Source organism: Staurois parvus, unplaced genomic scaffold, assembly GCF_062004578.1.
Source record: "Staurois parvus isolate SC_StPar_1 unplaced genomic scaffold, SC_StPar_1.0 ptg001052l, whole genome shotgun sequence".
Classification (NCBI taxonomy): domain Eukaryota; kingdom Metazoa; phylum Chordata; class Amphibia; order Anura; family Ranidae; genus Staurois; species Staurois parvus.
In genome coordinates this window covers 234,606-258,787 of record NW_028318848.1, presented here as the reverse complement: position 1 = coordinate 258,787, position 24,182 = coordinate 234,606, and the positions used below count along the sequence as shown (strand labels likewise).

The 24,182-nt window shown below is 41.5% G+C and overlaps 1 protein-coding gene across 1 annotated transcript in view; it reads left to right on the top strand.

Moving 5' to 3' along the window:
* The window catches only part of LOC149440791 (class I histocompatibility antigen, F10 alpha chain-like), a 43,422-nt gene extending 29,888 nt beyond the window's left edge, over nucleotides 1-13,534 (top strand). Inside the window, exons 6-8 of the mRNA XM_089658123.1 lie at nucleotides 1,202-1,234; nucleotides 8,043-8,088; nucleotides 9,081-13,534. Coding sequence (XP_089514249.1) covers nucleotides 1,202-1,234; nucleotides 8,043-8,086 — 77 coding nt within the window. The 3' untranslated portion in view covers nucleotides 8,087-8,088; nucleotides 9,081-13,534. The remainder of the gene's footprint in view (nucleotides 1-1,201; nucleotides 1,235-8,042; nucleotides 8,089-9,080) is intronic.
* The last annotated feature ends 10,648 nt before the right edge of the window (nucleotides 13,535-24,182 follow it).

Sequence of the window (24,182 nt, the reverse complement as noted above, 5' to 3'; positions counted from 1 at the left end):
GCGGAGAATGGTCGGGGTCACAAGCCAGGTTCAGCAGGTAGCGGGCAGCGTGGTACAGAGGGTCAGGCAGAGGAGAATGGTCAGACAAGCCAGGGATCAGGAGCAGGAGAATGGTCAGACAAAGCCAGGGATCAGAGCAGGGTCAGCAACGAGTCAGGCAGGAACAGGATACAGGGCCCAGGAGAAACACACACCAAGGCAGAGTCTGCAGGTCTGGCCATCCCTTAAATACACCAGTGTAAGCAGTTTCAGGTGTTTAGCTGGCTGCAAGGTTGAGTCTCTGATTGCTGGGAGCACCCGCTGGCCAGCCCCGGTACTGCAGCCCATAAGGCAGGCGAGTCCCACCATTGCTGGCCAGTCCATTCCTGACACACAGGTTATATAAAGAAGCATTCCTGTCCTTAAAGTGGAACTGCATTGCATCTGAACACCACAAACCCAAAATGTTATTAAATTCATTGTTAATATTCAAAGCCAACTCCCCCATCCATCCATGTCTACAGGATTTATTTTTAAAAACACCCTCTGGCATTTCTGGCAGTGGCCATCTTGAGTAAGGGCAGATAATTCATGTAGTATTTACTTTCTGGAATCCATCTGCCCTTGGCTCAGGCATAGGCTGAGCTGAGAACTGTTCCTCCCCTCGTGAAGACTGCTGGGATGTATGAGGACATTTGCCTAGGCATGGAAACCAGGAAGTAACTGAAGAAATGTTAAAAAAAAAGTTTAAAACAAGAAAATATGATATACTTTCCTATCCATTTACTAATGCTAGCAGCATAAGGATGAAAAATAGTCCATGTTGAGAGAGTGAAGTTCCACTTTATGTTTGTAAAGGGCACCCCTCTGTATATGCATAGGCAAATCGGATACAATGGAGGGGGAATACGACAAAAGGCAGGGAGGGATGAAGGAAGAATGGAATATAAGGAAGGGGAGGGATTTTCTCTCTTTACAGCAGTGCAGTTTAGCAGATATACAGCCCTGGCCAAATGTTTTGAGAACGACACAAATATTAATTTTCACAAAATCTGCTGCTTCAGTGTTTTTAGATCTTTTTGTCAGATGTTACTTTGGTATACTGAAGTATAATTACAAGCATTTCATAAGTGTCAAAGGCTTTTATTAACAATTTACTGTATTTAAAGTACATTTTATGGGTTACATTTCTGGTTTCTAACTCCATGTCTTCATGTTTCAGAGAAGAAGAAGACTGGCTATAATAGCACCAACAGTGAGTACTGATTGCTGTGTTCCTCTGTGTTGTATTTTATATCATAATGCTTTGTAGACTGTAATCCTTCTGTAGGATCTTCTAAGGATCCTCTAAGCCTGATACACAACCTAATCCAGACTGTCATGTCCGCCTCCACATGATTGTTATTAGTACTTTCCATACCCCCTAATGCATCATACAAAGTACAGAAAGAAGACAGAGTGCTCCTGGGACATTCTGTTTAGGGGGGAGGTTTTCCCTTCTTGACCTCTTGTCACCTGGTCCTATGTGTGTTTTATGTCATGTTTCCCACCACTCGGTTGGACTGTTTTTGGACCTCCCATGGTAAAGACAATAGATCCTGTGTGCCGTACTGTATGGGATATTTCTGACCAGTAAGCTCCGTATCTTGGAGTACAGTACAGGACACAGGTCCCCTCCTTGTTCTTTTGATCTCCCTATTGCTTGCTATAAAACTGAGGCTAGCTGGGAGTGGGCGGGGTTATGTAGGAGAGGTCCCGGCAGCTTTTTTTGCCAGTGACCAATCACCTGAAGACAACTGAATATAGTAGAATATAGAATGTAGTTGGCTAAATTTGGACGCAGGGACGCACTGGATGCTTTTGCTGTCATTTTGGTATAGCCGGGCATCACGTGCGTCCCTGGGATGGGCTCCTCCAGGCACACCTGCCCTTACCCTTTCCATTTATACATGTGCTCCTACTATGGGGGCTCTGGAGGTTTTAGTTCGGTCACAGTATACATAGGAACCTTGACATAGGACTGTGGCTTACACATGTATTTGTAAATGTGTGCAAACAAAACCCTCTGTATTTACCGCATACTGTCAGACAGGGACACATTGGTTGTTCTGCAGACTGGCTGGTAAGTGTTGCTGGGAAATCTTTTGTTTGTTTGTGATGTGCATTGCCCTTCCATGTGCACCTTACTGCTAAGGCTGGTTATAGGTTGGGGCGGTGGACATTTTTTGTGTAGTTAGATAACTGAATATAACCTCTTGTAAAGACTAAGGAGCCTGTAGCCGGCACTGAACTCCAAGACATGAATGGTACTAGTTAGGCTGGATGGAGACTAATAGATTTTCATATAAAAATTAGTTTAAACATCATATGAAACTTCTCAGCACATTTGACAGGAAAAATGTTGTATAAAAGTAGTTCAAATTTGTGGCATTTATTTTTCAATTTATAGTGAATGGACTTTCCCAAACAAAAACCACACACACTGATAGAAGTACATTCATTCTAGAAAACAATTCCATCCAGCTCCTTTGAATTGTCTCATCACTGAGGTTGAAAACTAACATCGATTTTACCTCACTAACAATTATAAAATCAAATAAATGTTCTTAAAATTAAATTTTCTCACCATATTATTATTGTATATTCAGCACTAAACCCTATTTTATCATGCCGTGTGTTTATTTTTATTGAATTTTTTGGTGAATGAATGACTAGGGGTAATACGTATCCCTTACTCATTCACATAGCGGGAGGATTGCATATCAGGGGGTCCTCTTTTTACATAGGGTTCCCCTGTAAGATGCATTTTTTGGGAATGCACACTTTTTTTGATTTCCCTGGGATTCCCCTTCAAATCCATATTGTAACCTTAGGATCCAAGGACAAGGGTCAGGTATGGATTTATTGGACGTCCCTGTGACATTTTTACCTTTTTTTTAAAAAAATGGCAGGGTATTGTCATTTAGGAGCAAATGTTTTGTTTTTTCCAAAATGTGACTTTTGATTAGAGGTTTGCCACTTCACAGGCAGGTGTAGGACATCCCCAAAGCATGTTATTTAACCTTTTCACTGCCATCGACACATGCCGTACATTGGCAGCAGCGGGATTTTACACAGAATGTGTATAAATCTGACAAGCCAACTTTCGGCTGTCTGATGGAAGTGATCGGGTAGCTTTACAGCTGGCCAATCATTTCCACATATCTCAACAATAGTCCTGGACCTGGGACTGACATGGCAGTACTGCCAAGGTAGAGGAGAGGGATATCAGTGAACATCCTTTTGCTGATCTTCCCTTCCTACTAAGGACCCAGAGGTTCTTGGTGGGAAGGGCAGATCAGCTTCAATAAAAGGCAGGTGAATCATCAGGGGTCTAAAAGACCCATAATATCTCATTAAAGAGAACTTGTCACCAAACAAGCATATATAGGGGACTTTTTGTTCTCTTTGTGATAAAAATAAAGATTAGTGAAAAAAGTATAAAAAAAAGTTATATCAAAGCACTTAAAGCCCCTGATTTTTGAGCCCCCATCCCCACATACATGCACATACTAACATAAACACACGCATTAGGTGTGCGTACACATGAAAATGTCAACTGCAATTCACATTTTATGTAATGCTGTACATGCTGGAGTGAGAGCAATAATTCAAAGGCCATTCACAGTTAACTCCCAAATTATTATTATTATTATTATTACGTCGAGTTTATATAGCGCCAAAGGGTTTGCTCAGCGCTGTACAATAGAGGGGGGGGGACAATACATGAAACATTACAGCAACTACAAACAGAATGATGACCTGTAGGGGCTTTTAAATCATCTAGACAGTTCGCTTTGTTCCAAATCAAAATTTGGACAATTTTTTTGTTATTTAGAGATTCAGATGTAACCGAATTTCTGAATTACATTAGTTACAGAGCTACATAGTTAGTCTGGCTGAAAAAAGACAAAACTCCATCCAGTTCAACCATTGAAAAAAAAAAAAAAATTATAATCCTACACCCATAGTTGATCCAGAGGAAGGCAAAAAAACCCAGCAAAGCATGATCCAATTTGCTCCTGTTGGGAAAAAATTTCTTCCTGATCCCCCGAGAGGCAACTGGATATTCCCTGGATCAATGTTAGTTGATCCCCTATAAATGTTAATATCCAGTTATATTCTGTGTATCTAAGAAAGAATCCAGGACTTTTTTTAAAGCAATCCACTGAGCCACCCCTCTGTCCAAGTATACCACGTCCACCGCCACCCCTCTGTCCAAGTATACCACGTCCACCACCACCCCTCTGTCCAAGTATACCACGTCCACCGCCACCCCTCTGTCCAAGTATACCACGTCCACCACCACCCCTCTGTCGAAGGTTTTGCTCACCTCCTCATAAAAAGAAATCAGATTTGTTTGACAACTTCTGTCTTTCATGAATCCATGCTGTCTGTTGCTTAAAATATTTTTTTCCAGCAAGAACTCATCTATGTGGTATTTTATTAAACTCTCCAGTATCTTCCCAACTATAGAAGTTACACTAACAGGTCTATAATTACTTGGTAAAGATTTTGATCCCTTTTTAAATATTGGCACCACATTGGCCTTCCGCCAATCCAGTGGTACTATGCCAGTCATTAAAGAGTCCCTAAAAATTATAAACAATGGCTTTGAAATGACAGAGCTCAATTCTTTAAGGACCCGTGGGTGTATGACATCCGGTCCAGGTGCTTTATTCACCTTTATTCTGTCTAAATATTTTTGGATCATATCAATTGTGAGCCAATGTGGATCATCTGGAGCTGTGTCAATTCCATGCCCATTATGGACACGAGCTCCCCCATGCTCCTTTGTATACACAGAGCTGAAGAAGGGATTTAATAAATTTGCCTTCTCTTTGTCCCCCAGTCACCCCCTCTAGATTATTCTGTAAAGGGCCTACATGCTCGGACCGGACATTTTTAATATTAATATATCTGAAGAATTTTTTGGGGTTTGTCCTGCTATCTTTTGCAGTCTGTCCATTTTCAATTTTTGCGGCTTTATTTCCTTTTCGCATATTCTGTTATATTCTTTGTAATGTTTAAACGATGATCGCGTTCCTTCATTTTTATATTTAATAAAAGCTCTTTTCTTATTATCTATAGCCTTTTTAACTTTGGCCGTAAGCCACATAGGTTTGATTTTTAGCCTTTTAAACTTGTTGCCCATGGGAATATATTTTGCATTGTGTTCACATACAGTTTTTTTGTAATATCTAACTAATTTAAACGAATCTGAAGTAACGAAACAAAGTTACTGTCAGGGCTCCCGGGTATGACCAGAGGTGTGTGACTGACGCAGGGAAGCGCAGACTTCGGATATGTTATAAACAATATAATTTATTAACACTAACAATACAAACATAAACGCAGTGCAATACTAAAACATAACACAGTGCAAACAAAACCAACCACCCACAGATGACAGTACGTACAATGCAAGTGTCGTCAGGCAGGCCGGGTCAATATCAATCGGGCAGGTAGGTACAGGGGGAGCAAGCGGAGAATGGTCGGGGTCACAAGCCAGGTTCAGCAGGTAGCGGGCAGCGTGGTACAGAGGGTCAGGCAGAGGAGAATGGTCAGACAAGCCAGGGATCAGGAGCAGGAGAATGGTCAGACAAAGCCAGGGATCAGAGCAGGGTCAGCAATGAATCAGACAGGAACAGGGAGCAGGAACAGGATACAGGGCCCAGGAGAAACACACACCAAGGCAGAGTCTGCAGGTCTGGCCATCCCTTAAATACACCAGTATAATCAGTTCCAGGTGTTTGACTGGCTGCAAGGTTGAGTCTCTGATTGCTGGGAGCACCCGCTGGCCAGCCCTGGTACTGCAGCTCATAAGGCAGGTGAGTCCCACCATTGCTGGCCAGTCCATTCCTGACAGTTACATCCGAAATTCAAATAGAATTTGAAAATAAAGGAGTAGAATATAAAAGAAAAGAATATAAAGTAAAAGAATAGAATAGAAAATAATAGAGTATAACAGAATAGAATAGAAAAATATAGAATAAAATAGAGTAGAAAGTAAGGGAATGGAATAGGATAGAAAATAAAAGAATAGAATAGAAATGAATAGAGAAAAACAGAACAGAATATAGTAGAAAATAAAAGAATAGGATTGAAAAGAATAGAATAGCAAAAACAACAGAATAAAATGAAAAAGAATAGAACAGTCTTCCGAAATTCAGATTTCAAATAGAATACATTTGAATAAAAGAGATTAGAATAGAAAATAATAAATGAGAATAGAAAAGAATAGAATAGAAAAAACAATAGAATAAAATAGAAAATTACGGTCTTCCAAAATTTGAAATTCTAATAGCATAAATTCGAATAGAAAATAATAAAAGTGGTTAGTACTTCTGCCTAATAGCACTAGGGTCGTTGGTTCAAATCCCAACTACGGCACTACCTGTGTAGAGTTTGCAATTCTCCCAGTACCTATGTGGGTTTCCATCAATATACCAAAGACATGCTGGTAGGTTAATTTATTTGTGCCTAAATTGTCCCTAGTATGTGTATGTATGAATGTGAGTTAGGGACCTTAGATTGTACGTTCCTTGTGGGTTAGGGACTGATGAGAATGTACAATATATATGTAAAGTGCTGCGTAATTTGACAGTGCTATATAAGTACCTAAAATAATAATTAGAATAGATTAGGATAGAATAGAAAAAACAATAGAATACAATAATTATAACCATCTTATGAAATTCAAATTTCAAATAGAATAAATTTGAATAGAAAAGAATAGAATAGAATAAAAAAGAATAGAATGAATATAACTGTCTTCTGAAATTCAAATTTCGAAGAGAATAAATTCGAATTCAATTTGACCAAATTCCGAAACTTTGAATTCGAATAAACGAAATTAATTCCGAAAACGAATTAAACGAATATAACTAACAAAGTAACGAATAATAACAAAATGATTTAACTATAATGAATGTAAACAAATGTTTTCATTCTGCACATTTCTAGTATCATCAATAGAAAAAGTTATGGTACCAAAGCTTGCCTCTTGCCATTTCATTGGCACATACATTATTAAGACTTGACATGTTCTACAACCTCATATTATACATTTTACCAAAAAATTAACTCTATAATAAACTTTAGTGTAATTTTTACTGACGTTTCTTGATTGATAAATCGTTGCGCTAATATTGTGTCATAAAAAAAACTGACATTTTCAATATTTTATTCTCCAGTCTCTGCTTTTAGAAAATATATATTGTTTTGAGGGTTTTAAGTAATCTTTAAATTTGAAATGGTTTTTCAAATGTACAAAAATCACTTTAGACCTTGGCACCGAATGGGTACATTATTTTATATTTTAAATGTTTACAGCTTCCTAGAGAACTGTGTTTTTTTTGTTTTTTTAATTTTCATTGGACATTTCCTAGGGCAGTGCCCAGCTATTGATGCCCCGTGTTTGACAAGCCCTTGCCTGTTTGCCTTGAAAATGGAGTTAATTGATTTTCAAGTTTTCCCTTCCATTGGAGAATTGTGCTTTAACGTTTGGCATTTGCTGACCTGTTTGCGGCACTTCAAACCCAAATGCATTCACCCATCACTAATTTTTTCCTGTTAAAAAAATCCTTGTGGTGAACCCTTAACGAAGCTGTTGTTGTTATGATGATGAAAGGTTGTCAGTTTTTCTCATACAAACATCACCTGACTGACTAACACATCATACTAATATTGTTGTTGGTGTAATGAGAAGGAAAGAAAAACAAGTTCTTGTATCAAAGTGAGTGCGGGGCCCCACTATAGATATGGTATTGGTAGCTGCCTCTGCCCTCCATCTTGTTACCCCATTCAAGTGCGCTGTATACTGGCCGTGTGTAAGTATTATTATTATACAGGATTTATATCACACCGACAGTCTGCTCAGCGCTTTACAATATAAGATTAGACATTACAATTTGGTACAAGAGGAATCAGAGGGCCGGCTAGCTTTGTCTGATATTACACTGATATAGCCATGCTAGCAGAATTATAGAAGTACATGGTAATCATTGCTTTATATTTTCCAGCTTCTGACACCGTTTCTGACAACTCCAAGGAAGTGAAGGCCTGAATGTAAGTTTTCAGTTCTCCATTAATGTTCAGATTTGCACATATGGCACATATTGCCCAAAGAAAACCGACTAGATACTGCCTCTTATATCCAAGGAAGGTTATCACATCTTTGACAACATCTGGTATTCACTAAAAAGAAAAATGTGACCATGAAAATGTGTTTCACTCTTAAAACTGGTTGGACTAGTCAGTGTCAGGGGCCCTTATACTCCGATCTTCACCTCCTTCCACCTACGAAGTCTCTTAGTGGTCTCCTGGGCTAATGCGATTTTTACCCATTTATAAAAAGTCGTACCGTCCCCACTTATATTTGCTGCCACTGATTGTTATCACTATAGATCAGCCTTTTTCAACCAGGGAGCCTTCAGGTTTCTTCGGGGGGCCTTGGCAAAATGCCTAGAAATTGCCCAAAAATTGTATACAAGCCAGCTTGTCTTTTAGGTACACAAAGCTGCAGGTTTTCATTGTCCTCCATTACAACCCTCTATTACAGCCCTCTATTACATCCCTCTATTACATCCCTCTATTACATCCTTCTATTACATCCCTCTATTACAACCTTCTATTACATCCCTCTATTACAACCTTCTATTACATCCCTCTATTACATCCTTCTATTACATCCTTCTATTACATCCTTCTATTACAACCCTCTATTACATCCCTCTATTACATCCTTCTATTACAACCTTCTATTACAACCTTCTATTACAACCTTCTATTACAACCTTCTATTACAACCTTCTATTACAACCTTCCATTACAACCTTCTATTACATCCCTCTATTACAACCTTCTATTACAACCTTCTATTACAACCTTCTATTACAACCTTCTATTACATCCTTCTATTACATCCTTCTATTACATTTTTGATGCAGGAAAAAAAGCGCACTGGAGTGCATCTAATGTGAACTAGCCCAAAAACTTCTACTGAGAGTAACAAAACGTCTGATATAGGACTCTGAATATACACTTTTTGTTCTTTGCAGGTCCACAAAGGAGAAGAATGCAGGCGGATTTCTTTATTTGTATACAATTTTAGCTTGACTTCATTCTTTTTAGAAATACACACTTTGTGATTAAGGAGAGTTTGTCATATTCCATAATCAGTATATATGCAAACAGAATTAGTTGGTAGAAATCATGTGCACTTCGATGATGTTAAGATTTTTTAAAAATGTTAAGAAGACATGTTAGGAAATGTTAGAATCCATACCAAACACACCAGATATGTGAGTGACAGGTGCACTTTAAGTATTATACATTCAGCAGCTGCTGGGATATGTGGCAACCATTCATTCTGCATTTTGTAGGTGAATTTCCATGGTTCTCCATATTCATGGATGATTTGATATTGTAATGCAGAACACTGAGGTCATCTCTGTAAAAAGTATTTAATACATGTTCCATTATTCCTACTGAAGTATTACCTGTGTCCAATAGAAATGTCCGTACTATACTGGTAGCCATGTTACCTTCCAGAGTCCACAGTTGTCATCCTTCTGAAATGTGCCTTAAATAAGAACTGCTGTGTTGACCACAACCACCAATCACATTTAGACTTTCAGATCACAGGCTTACAATTGTACAGCCAAGAAATGCCATTGTAGGCTTGATTTGCTGGTTCTCAGCATGTGTACAGGGTACCCTCAACTCTCACACTCAGCCATTATTAAATGGGTAGGAAGAAATTTGGATTTCAGGATAACTGCTTTGCCAGTAGATGTGTATGGCCAAATATGTAAATGATCTGGACGTTTGCGATTGCGTGAACCTCAAATTGGGAAAACCAATCTACACACATAGGGCTAACCCAATCCAAGAAAGGAATATGTCTATGCAAATATTCACTATTAGTTGTAGATAATTGAAGACCACTGAATATGGAAATCATAGCGGTCAGCAAAGTATGAAGGTTTTACTTTGCAGATTTATTTATTTATTTCAGGTACTTATATAGCGCTATCAATTTACGCAGCGCTTTACATGTATATTGTACATTCACATCAGTCCCTAACCCTCAAGGGGTGTACAATATAAGGTCCCTAACTTACATTCATACATACACATACTAGGGACAATTTAGACAGGATCCAATTAACCTAACAGCATGTCTTTGAAGGGAACCCGCGCAGGCACAGGGAGAACATGTAAACTCCAGGCTGGTAGTGCCGTGGCTGGGATTCGAACCAACGACCCTAGTACTGCCAGGGGGAAGTGCTAACCATTTAGCCACTGTGCTGCACAGAAGTTAACACCTTGGACAGGAATGGCAGAATTCGATGGTTAGAATCGTGGTTAGTCGATTGGTTGGCTCTTTTCTAGACTACTAGTAGTTCAGGCAAGTCAATGTTGCTGCAGAACTCTGATTTGTCCAGGTTATCCAATCTCTTACTCCAATTGTGATCCCTTTGCAGTTTAGTTAGTGGCTACCAATTTAGGAAGCCTGTTTTCTATCCCATTATAGTACTACTGTATTAGAGCGATTATGTAAAAGGAAATGGGCAATCATGTCCCCTAATCTCCTGCACCCCCCTGGTAATGAATAGAACAGCATTCCTAATGGCAAAAGAGAGACTGCACCGCTTCCAGCTCCTAAAACAGCCCCTGGGGAAGTCCACTGCTCTGGGTGCAGGTCTCAGGAGCTCGTCTAGCTCAGTATGTATAGCAAAATCGAAAAACAAGGCTGCACTCCACGGACATCCCACTGGTAAGTTTATTATGTGTGGCTGGATGTTGACACAGTCCCTGCGCTACCTGGGAAATCGCAGCCCGCACGGGAACTGAGGTTCCCAGTACAGTTGTGATTTCCAGTGTGGGCAATATGCCATTAGAATTAATGGCACCCGCCTACGGGTCCTGCATTCCTCTGTGTAGGTGGTGCAGGTATTTGTGCGGGTCCCGTAGTGTCACCACCCGCACAGATGCGAACCAGGGGTTACTGAACTAGCACAGAGATTGAAAGTGTTGTGAAATTATCTAAAATTCCCTCATTCATACATATACATATTAGGGCCAATTTAGACAGGATCCAATTAACCTACCGGCATGTCTGTGGATTGTGGGAGGCATGAATGACAGTGACAAGGTAACCGCTGTTCTCCCTCACGGTGTCAGATCTGTCAGAAAGGTGGGGCTGTGTGCTGTTCTAAAGGCTGAGTTAGTGTGAGTCCCAAACCACTGAGCTGTGCTGTGCTGTCTGTACTAATATTCTGAATCTGATTCCACCACATTCTACCATCTGATTCTGCCAGGATTCCGCCCTCTGCGGACTTTAATTGCCATGTATGACGTGACATTTTTGGAGGAAATATTTTCACCAGCAGTGCACTCTGGATGTATATACTGAGATAAAGGGGGTTACTAAAATATGTGAACTTTACCTTTCCGAGAGACAAGTAATGGATAGTTCATGTTATGACAGGTTTGCTTTTCCTATATAATGTTTATAGATGTTATACACTCATATTACTGACTGTTTTATGCTGAAAGTAAATCTATACTTTGCCCATACTAAGCAAATGAACGAGTTCACTTTCCTCCATAGAACATACGCAGTGTGTATTATTTCATTCCTTAGACTAAAGTGTACCTGTTACTTTACATAGTATGGCCCAAACATAGCTTAACCTTTGGATATATATTTAAAAGGTATCTGCAATCAGGTTTTGGGGTCTTTAAAATCTTGTTTATTTTATTTGCTTTGCTAATCACGATCAGAATTTTTAAAGATTTGAGCGTTTGTGTTTTAATTCTATCCTATTGTTTGCTCCCATTGTCCTATATTTACTTATAGAATTTCAAATTAAACATCTAGGACTGGAATTATTGGTTTATATTACTCCACATTGTAAGACAATATTTAGTCATTGCTTTACTTGACGTTATAGATTCTGAATGTATGCTGAATGTTGGGGGGGTTTTTTACTGTAATTTTAATTTTCAGGTAGATTAAAAAAATGTTACCTTTGAAAAATGTAAATCGCATTACAGGTGTAAAAATAAAGAAAGGATATTGGGGGTGGGGGATCACTGGAGATGGTCATTAACCCTTTCACTACAACAGGCAGGAGTGTGTGTAAGGCCTCATTCACACGGGTGGACGTAGGCATACATCCATGTGAGGGCCACTTTTTGCCTTCATGGGGTGTAGAGGTGTTCTGTGCAGGCATTCCCATTCATGTCAATTGAGACACAGCAGCTTCATGGACACAGTTGCTGCTCTCAATTTCACATGCGTGTGGGTGCAGTTGCGTGGAACACCTATGTATCGCTGTGCAGGCAAAACATGGCCCTCACCCGGGTGTGCGCTTTAGTATGCCTATGTGAACGTGGCCTAAAACCCCATATGACATATGTCGGCTGACAGTCATAGCTCTCTGCGCAGAGCAGACCTGAGAACTGAGTGATCAGTGATTATTGATGGAAACATTGTTTTGTGTCTGGAGTCCACCTTTAAATAAAGTGAATGTGGTTCTAAAGTGTAAGTGTTCTTTCTCTGCATTAAGGTAAAAAACTTCCCACTACTTGTTCTCCCCCCCCCCCCGCCATCCCTAAACACTCACCTGTCTCCTCTCACGATCCAGTGCTCTCCCCGGTTGCAGCACCGCTCTCCCCTCTTACGGCTCTCACAGGAGACACAGGCATCCAAATGATTGATCACTGGAGGGGCAGTAGCACCGCAGCAACTCTTATCCTTGAACTTTTCCACCACTCACTAATATTTACACAGTTAGATTTGGATGCACTATAACTTCAATTTGTGTCTTTTTGCTGCCTCAAAACTGTGTTTTTGAATTGTGCACAAACAAAACAAAACCCCACAGAGTCAGAATTTTGATATTTGGGCAGAACATCAGAAAGAAAGCCACTCACATTTGGAAAGTACTTGAACAGCTTGTGTAGCAGGGTGACCCCGGGCCACTGGGGAAAATGGTGGTTTACTCCATATTTTGGAGAAAACAAGTACGTTAATGATGCAGGTGTGTGCTGCGTTTATATGGGAGCCAGAGATAGAGCTCAGGGCCCCACCCTCCTGAGGGAGGTCAAAGTGTGTGAGGGGCTTCCAGTTTGCCAGTGTGGGAGATGGAAGGTCTCCCCCCGGCATCAGGGGGGCTCCAGTCAGAAGCCGAGAGACAGTGCTCAACCCGAGAGCCAGGGAGGATTGCTGTGTGCATCAGAGGAGCTGTGTGCTCTGAATGTCTAAGCTGTGTGTATTAGAGATGAGCTGTGTGCTCCGAAGTTCTTCAAGCTGTGTACATGGAAGAACCTGCGGTCTGGGTGACCGATGTCAAGAGCCGAGGTACCGTTGAAGAGAGCCAGGTGGCTTGGTATTTGTACCCACTTATGTTGTGTGCAACTGAAATCCTTGTGTGGGAAATCCTTTGTCTGTGAACTTTTGCTTTCTTTTAAATAAAAGTGGGCTACCAAGCCCTTAAAAATAGTTCCTGTCTGCTGTGGACTCACTAAAATAACGCATCTATCATGAGAGCGAACTACCCCATGTCACACTTGTAAATCCCAGTAAACTAGTGCAGACTCCCATACACCATCCAATCTGATCGGACTGGTCCTATACATGGCTTTGAGATATAATCATTGGATAGCTTCTGAGTGTATATGTTGGGGAGTTCTCCAAGTATGTAAGAAAAAAAAAACTAAATGTTAAAAAATGTAATTAAAAATGTTTTTTTTTTTTTTTTAACACTCTCACCAGCCAGTATCCCTAATCACTGCCACACTAGTCACATGATTATTATTATTATTCAGGATTCATATAGCGCCAACAGTTTGCGCAGTGCTTTACAATATAAGGGAGACAGTACAATTACAATACTTTCAGTACAGAAGGAATGTGAGGGCCCGGCTCGTGGAGCTTACAATCTAAAGGAAGAGGGAGATGACACGTGACAGGTCCTAGAAGACTGCTGGACCATTGACGAAGTGCAGCGCTTCTCACGTATGTACAGTGGGCACCCGACTGTAAAGCCGCAAGCTGTCACAGCCGGGTGCCCACACTGAAGATGCCGGCACCGGGAGAGAAGACCGTGAGGACAGTGCTGAACCAGGGAACAGGTAAGGTTCTGCTACAGCGAAGAGCCGAGAGGCCATCCCAGTATTCTGACATGGCGGCCAAAGGAATAGCAGGCCGGCCGCTCCATATTCGCTCTATAAGATGCACAGACATTTCCCCCATGTTTTGGGTGGAAAAAAGTGCGTCTTATGTAGCCAAAAATACGGTGAGTCTTTCTGTAATCTATCTAGCCATTTCCTCTGTGCTGCATTACAATTACGGGAGTGCTAATGTGATGAAACATCTGTCTCAGCATGACGATCTCTGTTAATTGTTTTGCCTGTTTGTGTCTGTGTCAGATCTAATTACTGTACAGCTCTCACCTGTACCAGTGCTAGACTGAGTGACCCAGGGATTGTGGGATATGTAGTTACTTCACAGGAAGTGTCAGTTATTAGACTCTGTGCAGTGCCATGCCAAATGCCTTATGTTTGAATGTAAACAAATCTCTTATACAGGAATGTGAGGATTTACTCTTCTATATGTAGCGCTACCCCTGGAGGAGCTGCTTGGGCATTTTGGGATTTTTGTTCTGTGGCTCGACTCTTAAGAACTACCTCAGCCCCTCTGACACCTGGTTGAATAAAAGTCACTGCAAGGACTTATTATAACATGAGTAAAGATACCTTTAACTTGACTGTGAATTAGCTCCAGAAAATAGACACAAGACTGTTTAGTGGTAAGTGGACTCAATGTATTGGTACAGGATGGAGGAAATGATGATATGAGTATAAATGAGCATACAGAGGGTAGATTTGGACACAGTCTAGTAGACAATCCATTCTCTTTGCCAAAGTAATTTTGAATAGAGTTCTGTACCACTAGTCTGGAATCACTCATAAATCAGCAAGATCAGTAATAAACGGTGCATAGAAATGTTCACTGTAGTCCCTGGGGGGAGGGAGGAGCCTGAACATGGCAGTGAGGGAGAGCTCGATGTGAGAGCTCTCCGTTAGCCAGCTACCTAATGCCTTGGGAGACCTGCCAAAAGTAATCGAGAGATGCTGATAAGCAACAGAAAGACCTACCTGTGAGTGGGGGGGTCTGAAGTGGGCTGCAGAGTGTGGGACGAGCCAGCTGGAGAGGTGGAGAGAGCTTCGAGTGGGTGCACAGCGGGATGGCGGTGAATCTCGCCTGCCGCGGCGGGCAGCTTGGAGCCAGGAGGACGTGGGGAAGACCACATGACCGCCGCAAAGGAGTACTGGGAGGGAGAGAAGCCGGCCGGCGTTCCCAGAGAGAGGAAGACGCCAGTTCTCTCTATGAGTGAACGGGGCAAGCGTGGTTGCCCCAGCCATACAAGACCAGGGAAGGAAAGGACCCAGTGAGGGAAATCTCCCCCTACACAAAAGAGCACCAGTATAACAAGCAAGGGGTTGTGGGGAACCACAGACCCCGAAGAAAGAACCTGAAGCCGGCCTGCACAAAAGAGAAGACCACAGGAGGGTGAATGAGAGCGGTAAGGCTTACTGTATTACTGCACTATTTGGAAAAGAGCTGAACTATAATGTGAAATTAAAGGGGGAGATCATCCAGGGGGTCCAAAAGAAAGGGAGGTTGGAAGTAATATGGCACAAGCCCCTGGAGATATGGAAGCTGGTAGAGGGGGATTTAAAGTGACAAACGGGACAATAAAAGATGGGGAAATTCCCCCCCCCCCACCTCCCCTCCCAGAATTGGGATAAGGGAACTAAATTGTTTAGCGGCATGAAAAACAAAGTGGCCAAAGGAGGAGGGCCTAAGGGTTCCCTAACAGGTACAATTAAAAAATATATACCCACACGGGATTTTGACCCCATAAAGACAACAAGGAATATGTGAAAGGAGTGAGCTGGAAATCAGTTTGGAAGACAGCCCAGACTATCCTTGGGAATGGTGAATAGTGGTCCACAAGTTAAAGAGAGAGTGGAAGTGGGAGAACAAGAAAATTACCTACAAATGCCAAATAAAAAAGAAATAGCAGAAATGTTTAAAGGTCTTGAAAAATCAATAACACAAGAGATGGCAATAATACAGAAAAATCTGGGGCAAATGCTAACAAGAGTGGAAGAGGCGGAGGGAAAAGTGAACAAAAATACCCAAAATATTTTGAAGCTAGAAAAATGGATGATAGAAATGAGAAAAGAACAAAGAAAGTTGTAATATAAAATAGAGGACCAAGAAAATCGAGATAGGACAGGTAATTTAAGGGTTCGAGGGGTACCAGAGATTTCACATGGAGAAGACCTAATGGGTATAATATGTAAATTGTTGAATACTATAAATGGACAGATCTGTATCAGAGACTACTAAATTGGATGGAGTATATAGAATAGGAAGGCCCCAAGATGAAAGGAGTAAAGAAAAATCGAGAGATGTAATTGTACAATTCCATACTTATGGGGATAAGAAAGAGATATGGAAGAAGATCAAAGGAAGAACATATTAAATATGAAGAAATAAATATCCAGATTTTTGCCGATTTAGCAGCAGAGACATTGATAAGAAGAAGATCTTTGAAACCATTGTCGGGGCAAATAAGGAAGCAAAATGTGCAATACAGATGGGGCTTTCCGGCGTGTTTAATCGGATGGAAAAATGGGTGTACAGCAAGACTAAGATTTCCTGAAGATATGAGAGACGTGAGAGACTTGGTTTGCAGAGAATGGAGATACCTGGGTGGGAGGATGAGGAAGGAGAGATAGGGGCCATTGGAAAAGAGGATTGGCAGGTAGTTAGAAGGAGGGATAGAGAGTAGGGAGGGGAAGGAGAGAGGGGACATTTATTTATTTACAGTCAGGAAGAGGAGAGTATGGAGAAGGAAAGGAACTGCTCATGATCCTAAGCATACCACCTCATCAGTGAAGCATGGTGGTGGTAGTGTCATGGCGTGGGCATGTATGGCTGCCAATGGAACTGGTTCTCTTGTATTTATTGATGATGTGACTGCTGACAAAAGCAGCAGGATGAATTCTGAAGTGTTTCGGGCAATATTATCTGCTCATATTCAGCCAAATGCTTCAGAACTCATTGGACGCCGCTTCACAGTGCAGATGGACAATGACCAAAAGCATACTGCAAGAGCAACCAAAGAGTTGTTTAAAGGAAAAAAGTGGAATGTTATGCAATGGCCAAGTCAATCACCTGACCTGAATCCGATTGAGCATGCATTTCACTTGCTGAAGACAAAACTGAAGGGAAAATGCCCCAAGAACAAGCAGGAACTGAAGACAGTTGCAGTAGAGGCCTGGCAGAGCATCACCAAGGATGAAACCCAGCGTCTGGTCATGTCTATGTGTTCCAGACTTCAGGCTGTAATTGACTGCAAAGGATTTGCAACCAAGTATTAAAAAGTGAAAGTTTGATTTATGATTATTATTCTGTCCCATTACTTTTGGTCCCTTAACAAGTGGGAGGCACATATGCAAACTGTTGTAATTCCTACACCGTTCAGGAGGAAGGAAGAGGGAGGGGTAAGGGGGACACTCAGCATAAAGAGATGAGTTACAAGATTTAGGAAGAATCCTAGGGAAAGGAAGAACAAAAAATATATAGTAATGGAAGAGGTTAACTTTATGACTTATAATGTTAAAGGGTCAAATAGCCCAGAGAAAAGATTCAAGATACTTAGAGAAATACAAAAAAGATTTATTGAGGAAGTGTTTTTTACAGGAGACCCATCTAATACAAGAAACAAATGTGAAATTATATTCAAAGCACTACCCAATATGGTATTATGCAGACTCCTCAACTAAACGTGCTAAAGGTGTAGCAATTGGGTTTGCTAAAAATATAAGGTTTTGTTTGGAAGATAAAATGGAGGATCCAGAGGGGAGATTTTTATTCTTAAAAGGGGAAATTGCAAGAGGTAGAATGTACATTGGCAAACATATACTGCCCTAATAAAAAACCTGAGGTCTATTTAAAGAACATATTGAAGAAGCTATTAGATTTCAAAAAAGGCAAATTAATTGTGGCAGGAGATTTCAACTGTTGCATGGAACCCCAGATAGATACGACATCACATGTGCTGAGAGAGGGTAATAAATATTGGAAAGTACTAAAGAAAACAATACAATATTGTCCGTTGGTGGATAATTGGAGAATTAAAAATCTGATAGAGACTACACATTTTATTCTCATGCACATGAGACGTATTTAAGATTGGATTATATATTGCTAGATCACAGACTTATAGGCCCTGATTCACTATTGGGCGTGGGCGCATATTTATGGGCTTAAGCCCAATTTTCATGGGCGTCCGTCCATTTTTTACCCTGCAACCTAATTCACTATTGACCAGAGCCCATAAGCAGACGCCCAATCTAATTCACAAAAAGACACACGCCCGAAATCAGACTCACAAAAGCAGACTTGCTAAGAAGCATGTCTAACACCATGAAAAATCACTGCAGAGACATGTTCACTTAGAAATTTGCTTTGCCAAATATCAGGACTTCACTTTAAACAATATCTGCTATTTCCAAAAAAATTAAGAATGTGTTAAAAATCGTTTTTTTCAAGGAAATCGACACAGTAAAAATCTAGATGCCCATGCAGTGTCTTTGGCAGATAGAACTGAGCATGTGCAGAACACCTTTTAGACCTCTGCCATGGGCGTTTGCTTTTTAGCCACTGACTAATAGTGAATCTGATTGTGGATTCCTCTGACAGCCGGCACTAGGTCACGTCTCCTGTGTGTGGAGTCCTCTGACAGCCGGCACTCGGTCGCGACTACTGTGTTTAATAAACAGCACTCGGCATATCTTCATGTAATCTAATTAGATTTCCTTAGTTTTAGTGATTCTATTTTTGTTTCTTATCCTTTATAATTATTTCTGTAATGATTTTACTTATTTTGAAGGTCTAGATAATATTTATTTTGAAAGCTGAATGTAAAAATAAAGGTCCGCAATAAAAAAAAAAAAAAAAAAAACAGCGTGGGTCCCCCCTCTCATCCTTACCAAGCCCTTCAGGTCTGGTATGGATATTAAGGGGGAACTCCACGCTGAAATTTTGAAAAAAAACAGCGTGGGTCCCCCTCAATATCCATACCAGACCTTTATCCGAGCATGCAGCCCGGCAGGTCAGGAAAGAAGGGGGACGAGCGAGCGCCCCCCCCCCCTCCTGAACCATACCAGGCCACATGCCCTCAACATGGGGGGGGTGCTTTGGGGCAGGGGGGCTCCCCCCCAAAGCACCTTGTCCCCATGTTGATGAGGACAAGGGCCTCTTCCCCACAACCCTGGCCGGTGGTTGTGGGGGTCTGCAGGCGGGGGGCTTATCAGAATCTGGAAGCCCCCTTTAACAAGGGGGCCCCCAGATCCCGCCCCCCCCCCCTACGTGAATGATTCTGCGGTACACGGTCCGCAGACTCATTCACAAAAAAACTAAGTGTGGTGTAAAAAAAACACAGTACAGGGTCTTTGACAAGTCCTTTATTAAAACAATGTCCCCCGAAGTAGATCCAACGTCAATCGCGGCGACGGCGACCCGAAAAAAGGAAAAAAAAAAGTTGGATGAGTTGGATTGACGTTGGATCTACTTCGGGGGACATTGTTTTAATAAAGGACTTGTCAAAGACCCTGTACTGTGTTTTTTTTACACCACACTTAGTTTTTTTGTGAATAAGTCTGCGGACCGTGTACCGCAGAATCATTCACGTAGGGGGGATGGGCCGGGATCTGGGGGCCCCCTTGTTAAAGGGGGCTTCCAGATTCTGATAAGCCCCCCGCCCGCAGACCCCCACAACCACCGGCCAGGGTTGTGGGGAAGAGGCCCTTGTCCTCATCAACATGGGGACAAGGTGCTTTGGGGGGGGAGCCCCCCCTGCCCCAAAGCACCCCCCCCATGTTGAGGGCATGTGGCCTGGTATGGTTCAGGAGGGGGGGGTGCTCGCTCGTCCCCCCCCCTTTCCTGACCTGCCGGGCTGCATGCACGGATAAGGGTCTGGTATGGATATTGAGGGGGACCCACGCTGGTTTTTTTTTTAAATTCCAGCGTGGAGTTCCCCCTTAATATCCATACCAGTTCCGAAGGGCTTGGTACAGATGGGAGGGGGGACCCCACGCTTTTTTTTTTATTATTTATGCAATAAAGGGAATTATTTTACATTCAGCTGTCAGTGGGGAACCCCGCTGACAGCTGAAACATTAACACATGGCTGTCGCTCCTACAATCCCGCATGAGTTATGTTATCAACTCATGCAGCATTTTAGTAGTGAAAACCAATGCAGCGCTCATGTTTCAGCTGTCGGCGGATTTCCCCACTGACAGTTGAATGTCAAAGTATTGCAGTGATTTATAAACAGTTCTTTAAATAACTGGCGTGGGGTCCCCCCTCCCATCCATACTAAGCCCTTCGGGTCTCGTATGGATGTTAAGGGGTAACGCCACGCTGAAATTAAATAAAAAACAGCATGGGGTACCCCCCAAAATCCATAACACATACTTATCCGAGCATGCAGCCCGGCAGGTCAGGAAAGGGGGGACAAGCGAGCGCCTCCCCCCCTCCTGAACCATATCAGGCCACATGCCCATACCAAATTATTCAAACATTTGTAACAGACCAATTAACTGAAATGGTTTGACATTTGTACCCCAAATATGACGTTCCCTGAGGCGTTGGTAAACCGAGGTACGCCTGTATTAGTATTGCAATTATTTGTATTGGGATACATAGAACCAACATACATGTGAATTGGCAACATAGCACAACATTTGTGTCACATTGGAGATATCTGGTAGTTATACTGACCATGCCCAGGGACCTAGGATTGATTCACAGCACAGAAATACGGGCTGGGTTAGCAATGTAGCTCCGTGGATTAGTGGTTAGCACTACTGCCTCACAACTCTAGGGTTGTCGGTTTGAATCCCAACCCCGGCGAGGTAGTAGCATGATCTCCGTGTGTGGCTGTCTTCACATACATGTTCTGGCAACATCTTTGCTTTCTGTCTAAATGATCCCTAAAATGTGAATTAGAATGAGGCCTTGTCTGTTGAAACACCTTCAAAGCTGAACCTTATGTGAATGTCATACAATGGGATAAGATAAGGGCCTAAATCACTAATAGATTTGATAATGATGGTTTACACTCCACCCACTTTTGTGAAGGATTTGGCAAGCAAAGAGCTGACAGAGAGAGAGAAGAGTGAGACGAAGAAGAGTGAGCGAGAGATACATATGAAGAGTGATAAAGAGAGACATTCAGAAGAGTGAGCGAGAGAGAAGAGCGAGCCAGTGAGACAAAGAGTGAGCGAGAGATACATACTGAAGAGTGATAAAGAGAGACATTCAGAAGAGTGAACGAGAGAGAAAAGACTTGGTTGGTGAATGCACACATCAAACTTGTCACAAATCCTGGCGTGCATTTTTCCCCCAAATGCATAGCAGACCCTTATCCCAGCAGACAGGTACCGCACGCCTTCAAAGATTTATTTCCTTTGTTGATTTTCCTGCTTCGCTCACACTATATGCAATTGAAAATTACTCTTTAAGTTGCCAATTTTACTGTGTTTTCTAGAGAATTACTAACTAGTTGTGTTTTCAATTGTGTGTAGCATTGCGATTTCTATTTGAGTCTAGATGTTAAATTGCTAATAAATGGCCACAATTCTCAAATACCTTTGAACTCTCGCTGCAACAAATGGCGTATGTTAATACACTCACATTCATTATATCCAATATCAAGTACGATGTCAATGCACAAATCGCACCTGAAATTGCACACCCTGGATGTGACTTGTCATGTGATTGGCATGGCCAGCAGCTTGCTCTTTGCATGGCAAATTGCACCCAATGTTACTGGGGGCTAACACCACTGTCACATCTAATCCGATGCGGCAATTGTCCAACTTACAGTGAAGTTGCACGGGTTCACAATCCAATTGGATGTGAACAGAGCCTACAGTGGCCAATAGGGTGCGACTTGGTCTACGATTTGCAAGTCGCCTGTCATGCCAATTGCATGGCAATCGCAAACAATGTTACTGGGGGCCACCCGGTCACATTAAAGCATATTTCTAAGTGGTGTTATTGACACCACAGTCACATCATGTGACTTGCATAGAAGTTGCATGATTTCAAAGTCGGGGTACATGGTGATTTCAAGTGCAATTTGCAAGACATTCGACATCGATCTCTCAGCAAATTGCATGAAAAGTAGTGTATTCATTACTCTATTATTACTTGCGGCTCCGACCAAGTTTGAACCACAACAATATGAACGCTCCAATAGCGTGCACATTGAGTGGGACTTGGCATGTGATTTGCACAACATGCAAGTTGTAAATCGTCTGCAAAGTCGCACCCTATTGTCTGCTATTAGAGCGACCACATGGGTGCGTTTCAAACACTGATTTCTATAGTAGTACATGTACTACTTTAGTGGCAATTTGCATAGAGATCTGTGTCAGATGTCTTGAAAATTGCATTAAAATGGTCAACTTTACTGTAAGTCGCAGGATTTGTAAATCAGCTTTGCCCAGAGTGTAATGTTTGGTGATGTTTGATTTCTGGAGTGTTTTACCAATTGATGGGAAATTCACCATACTAGTCAAATCGATTTGTCATTTTCAGTATTGCATACAAGATGTGGTCATGTGACTGTCTTAACTCATGGGAGAATCTGGACGGAATTGTGACCATAGTAGCAATAAAGGTTCCAATTGGGGTTCCCTTTCACATCCCTGCTCAATGTTCTGTTGTATGCTGCACACGTACATTTCACTGTATATATCTTTCTGATTTGTGGGGCCTGTATACCAAGGGTTAATGCAGGTAGGAAGCGGATTCATCAGGTGAAAACACTTTCACTGACCAACTTAAGGTCAGTGGTGGGTGTGGCTTCATTGGGTGTGGGGCCTTGTTTGGCACGCTCCAAATACAACCTAGCTTATATAAAGGTGTGCAGTAGGGAGTGATTTGGCCTGTTACTAGGCCGGGTGGTTTGTGACTAAGTCCTTGCATGGTGTGGTTTGGGGGAAGAAGAGATTTTGTGCTGAATTGCCCCAGACACCACTCAGGCTGTGTTTGGAAGTGGGCTGGAGATGTTTGCATATTTTTGGCCTTGTAAAGTGTTTGTGTGTTATTGCACAATGATTGTGTTTTTTTCTTTGCATTGAAAGCCTCACACATGTCAATCGTTTTGTTTAAAATCTGCTCTTGTTTTAATTTTGCTTGCTTATTTAGACTCCAATGCATTTTTCTTACAAACCTGCTGACAAATGTATGTGTAGGGGGTTTGTAGAGGTGGGAGGGGATTTGTAGAGGTGGGAGGGGATTTGTAGAGGTGGGAGGGGATTTGTAGAGGTGGGAGGGGTTTTTCACATATGTCTTGTTTTCTTGATATTTTGATCTGTAGACTTTTTTTGTGAATGGATCTTCATACTAAGTGATTGTGTAAGTAAACCTTATGTGCACGAAAATGTTACTTGATTCATCTTCCTCTTTGTTTCCTGCTATAACCTGAGCACACACAGTTCACTAGAAGTATCTTTAGATTGTAAGCTCTTATGAGCAGGAGTGTTTTATTTTTGCCACATCAATCCTATTTTTGTGACTCACCAAGATATTGACTGTACCTACTTGTTCCTGCTGACCAAATAAATGAAGATATATTTGATCATTAAATGTTTCACCGATGTTTTTGTGTTTATTTTATGTTCAATATATGAACAACCTTAATAGTTACTTTGTATACTTATATAATCTGCTCAAATGTAGCTTGTAAGAGCGTGAATATGCAAGTGGGTGCAAACTGGCTTTTTCAAAACCAAACAAAAAAATAAAAAAATAAAAAACCCGCTTGCACCACAATATTGTTATGTACTAATGAATGTCACATTCACTGTGCAGCCAGCTACAGGTTTTCTACAATTTGATTTACAGTAATAAAATAGTCCCCACTGTATGTTGATTTTTGGCCTTTGGCAACAAATATATATTAGCCAAGGTTTAAAAAAAAAAAAATCACTAAAACACACATTCGCGAAAGCTATCATAGCCGTGCATAGAAATGAGCGATCGTGCATAGATATG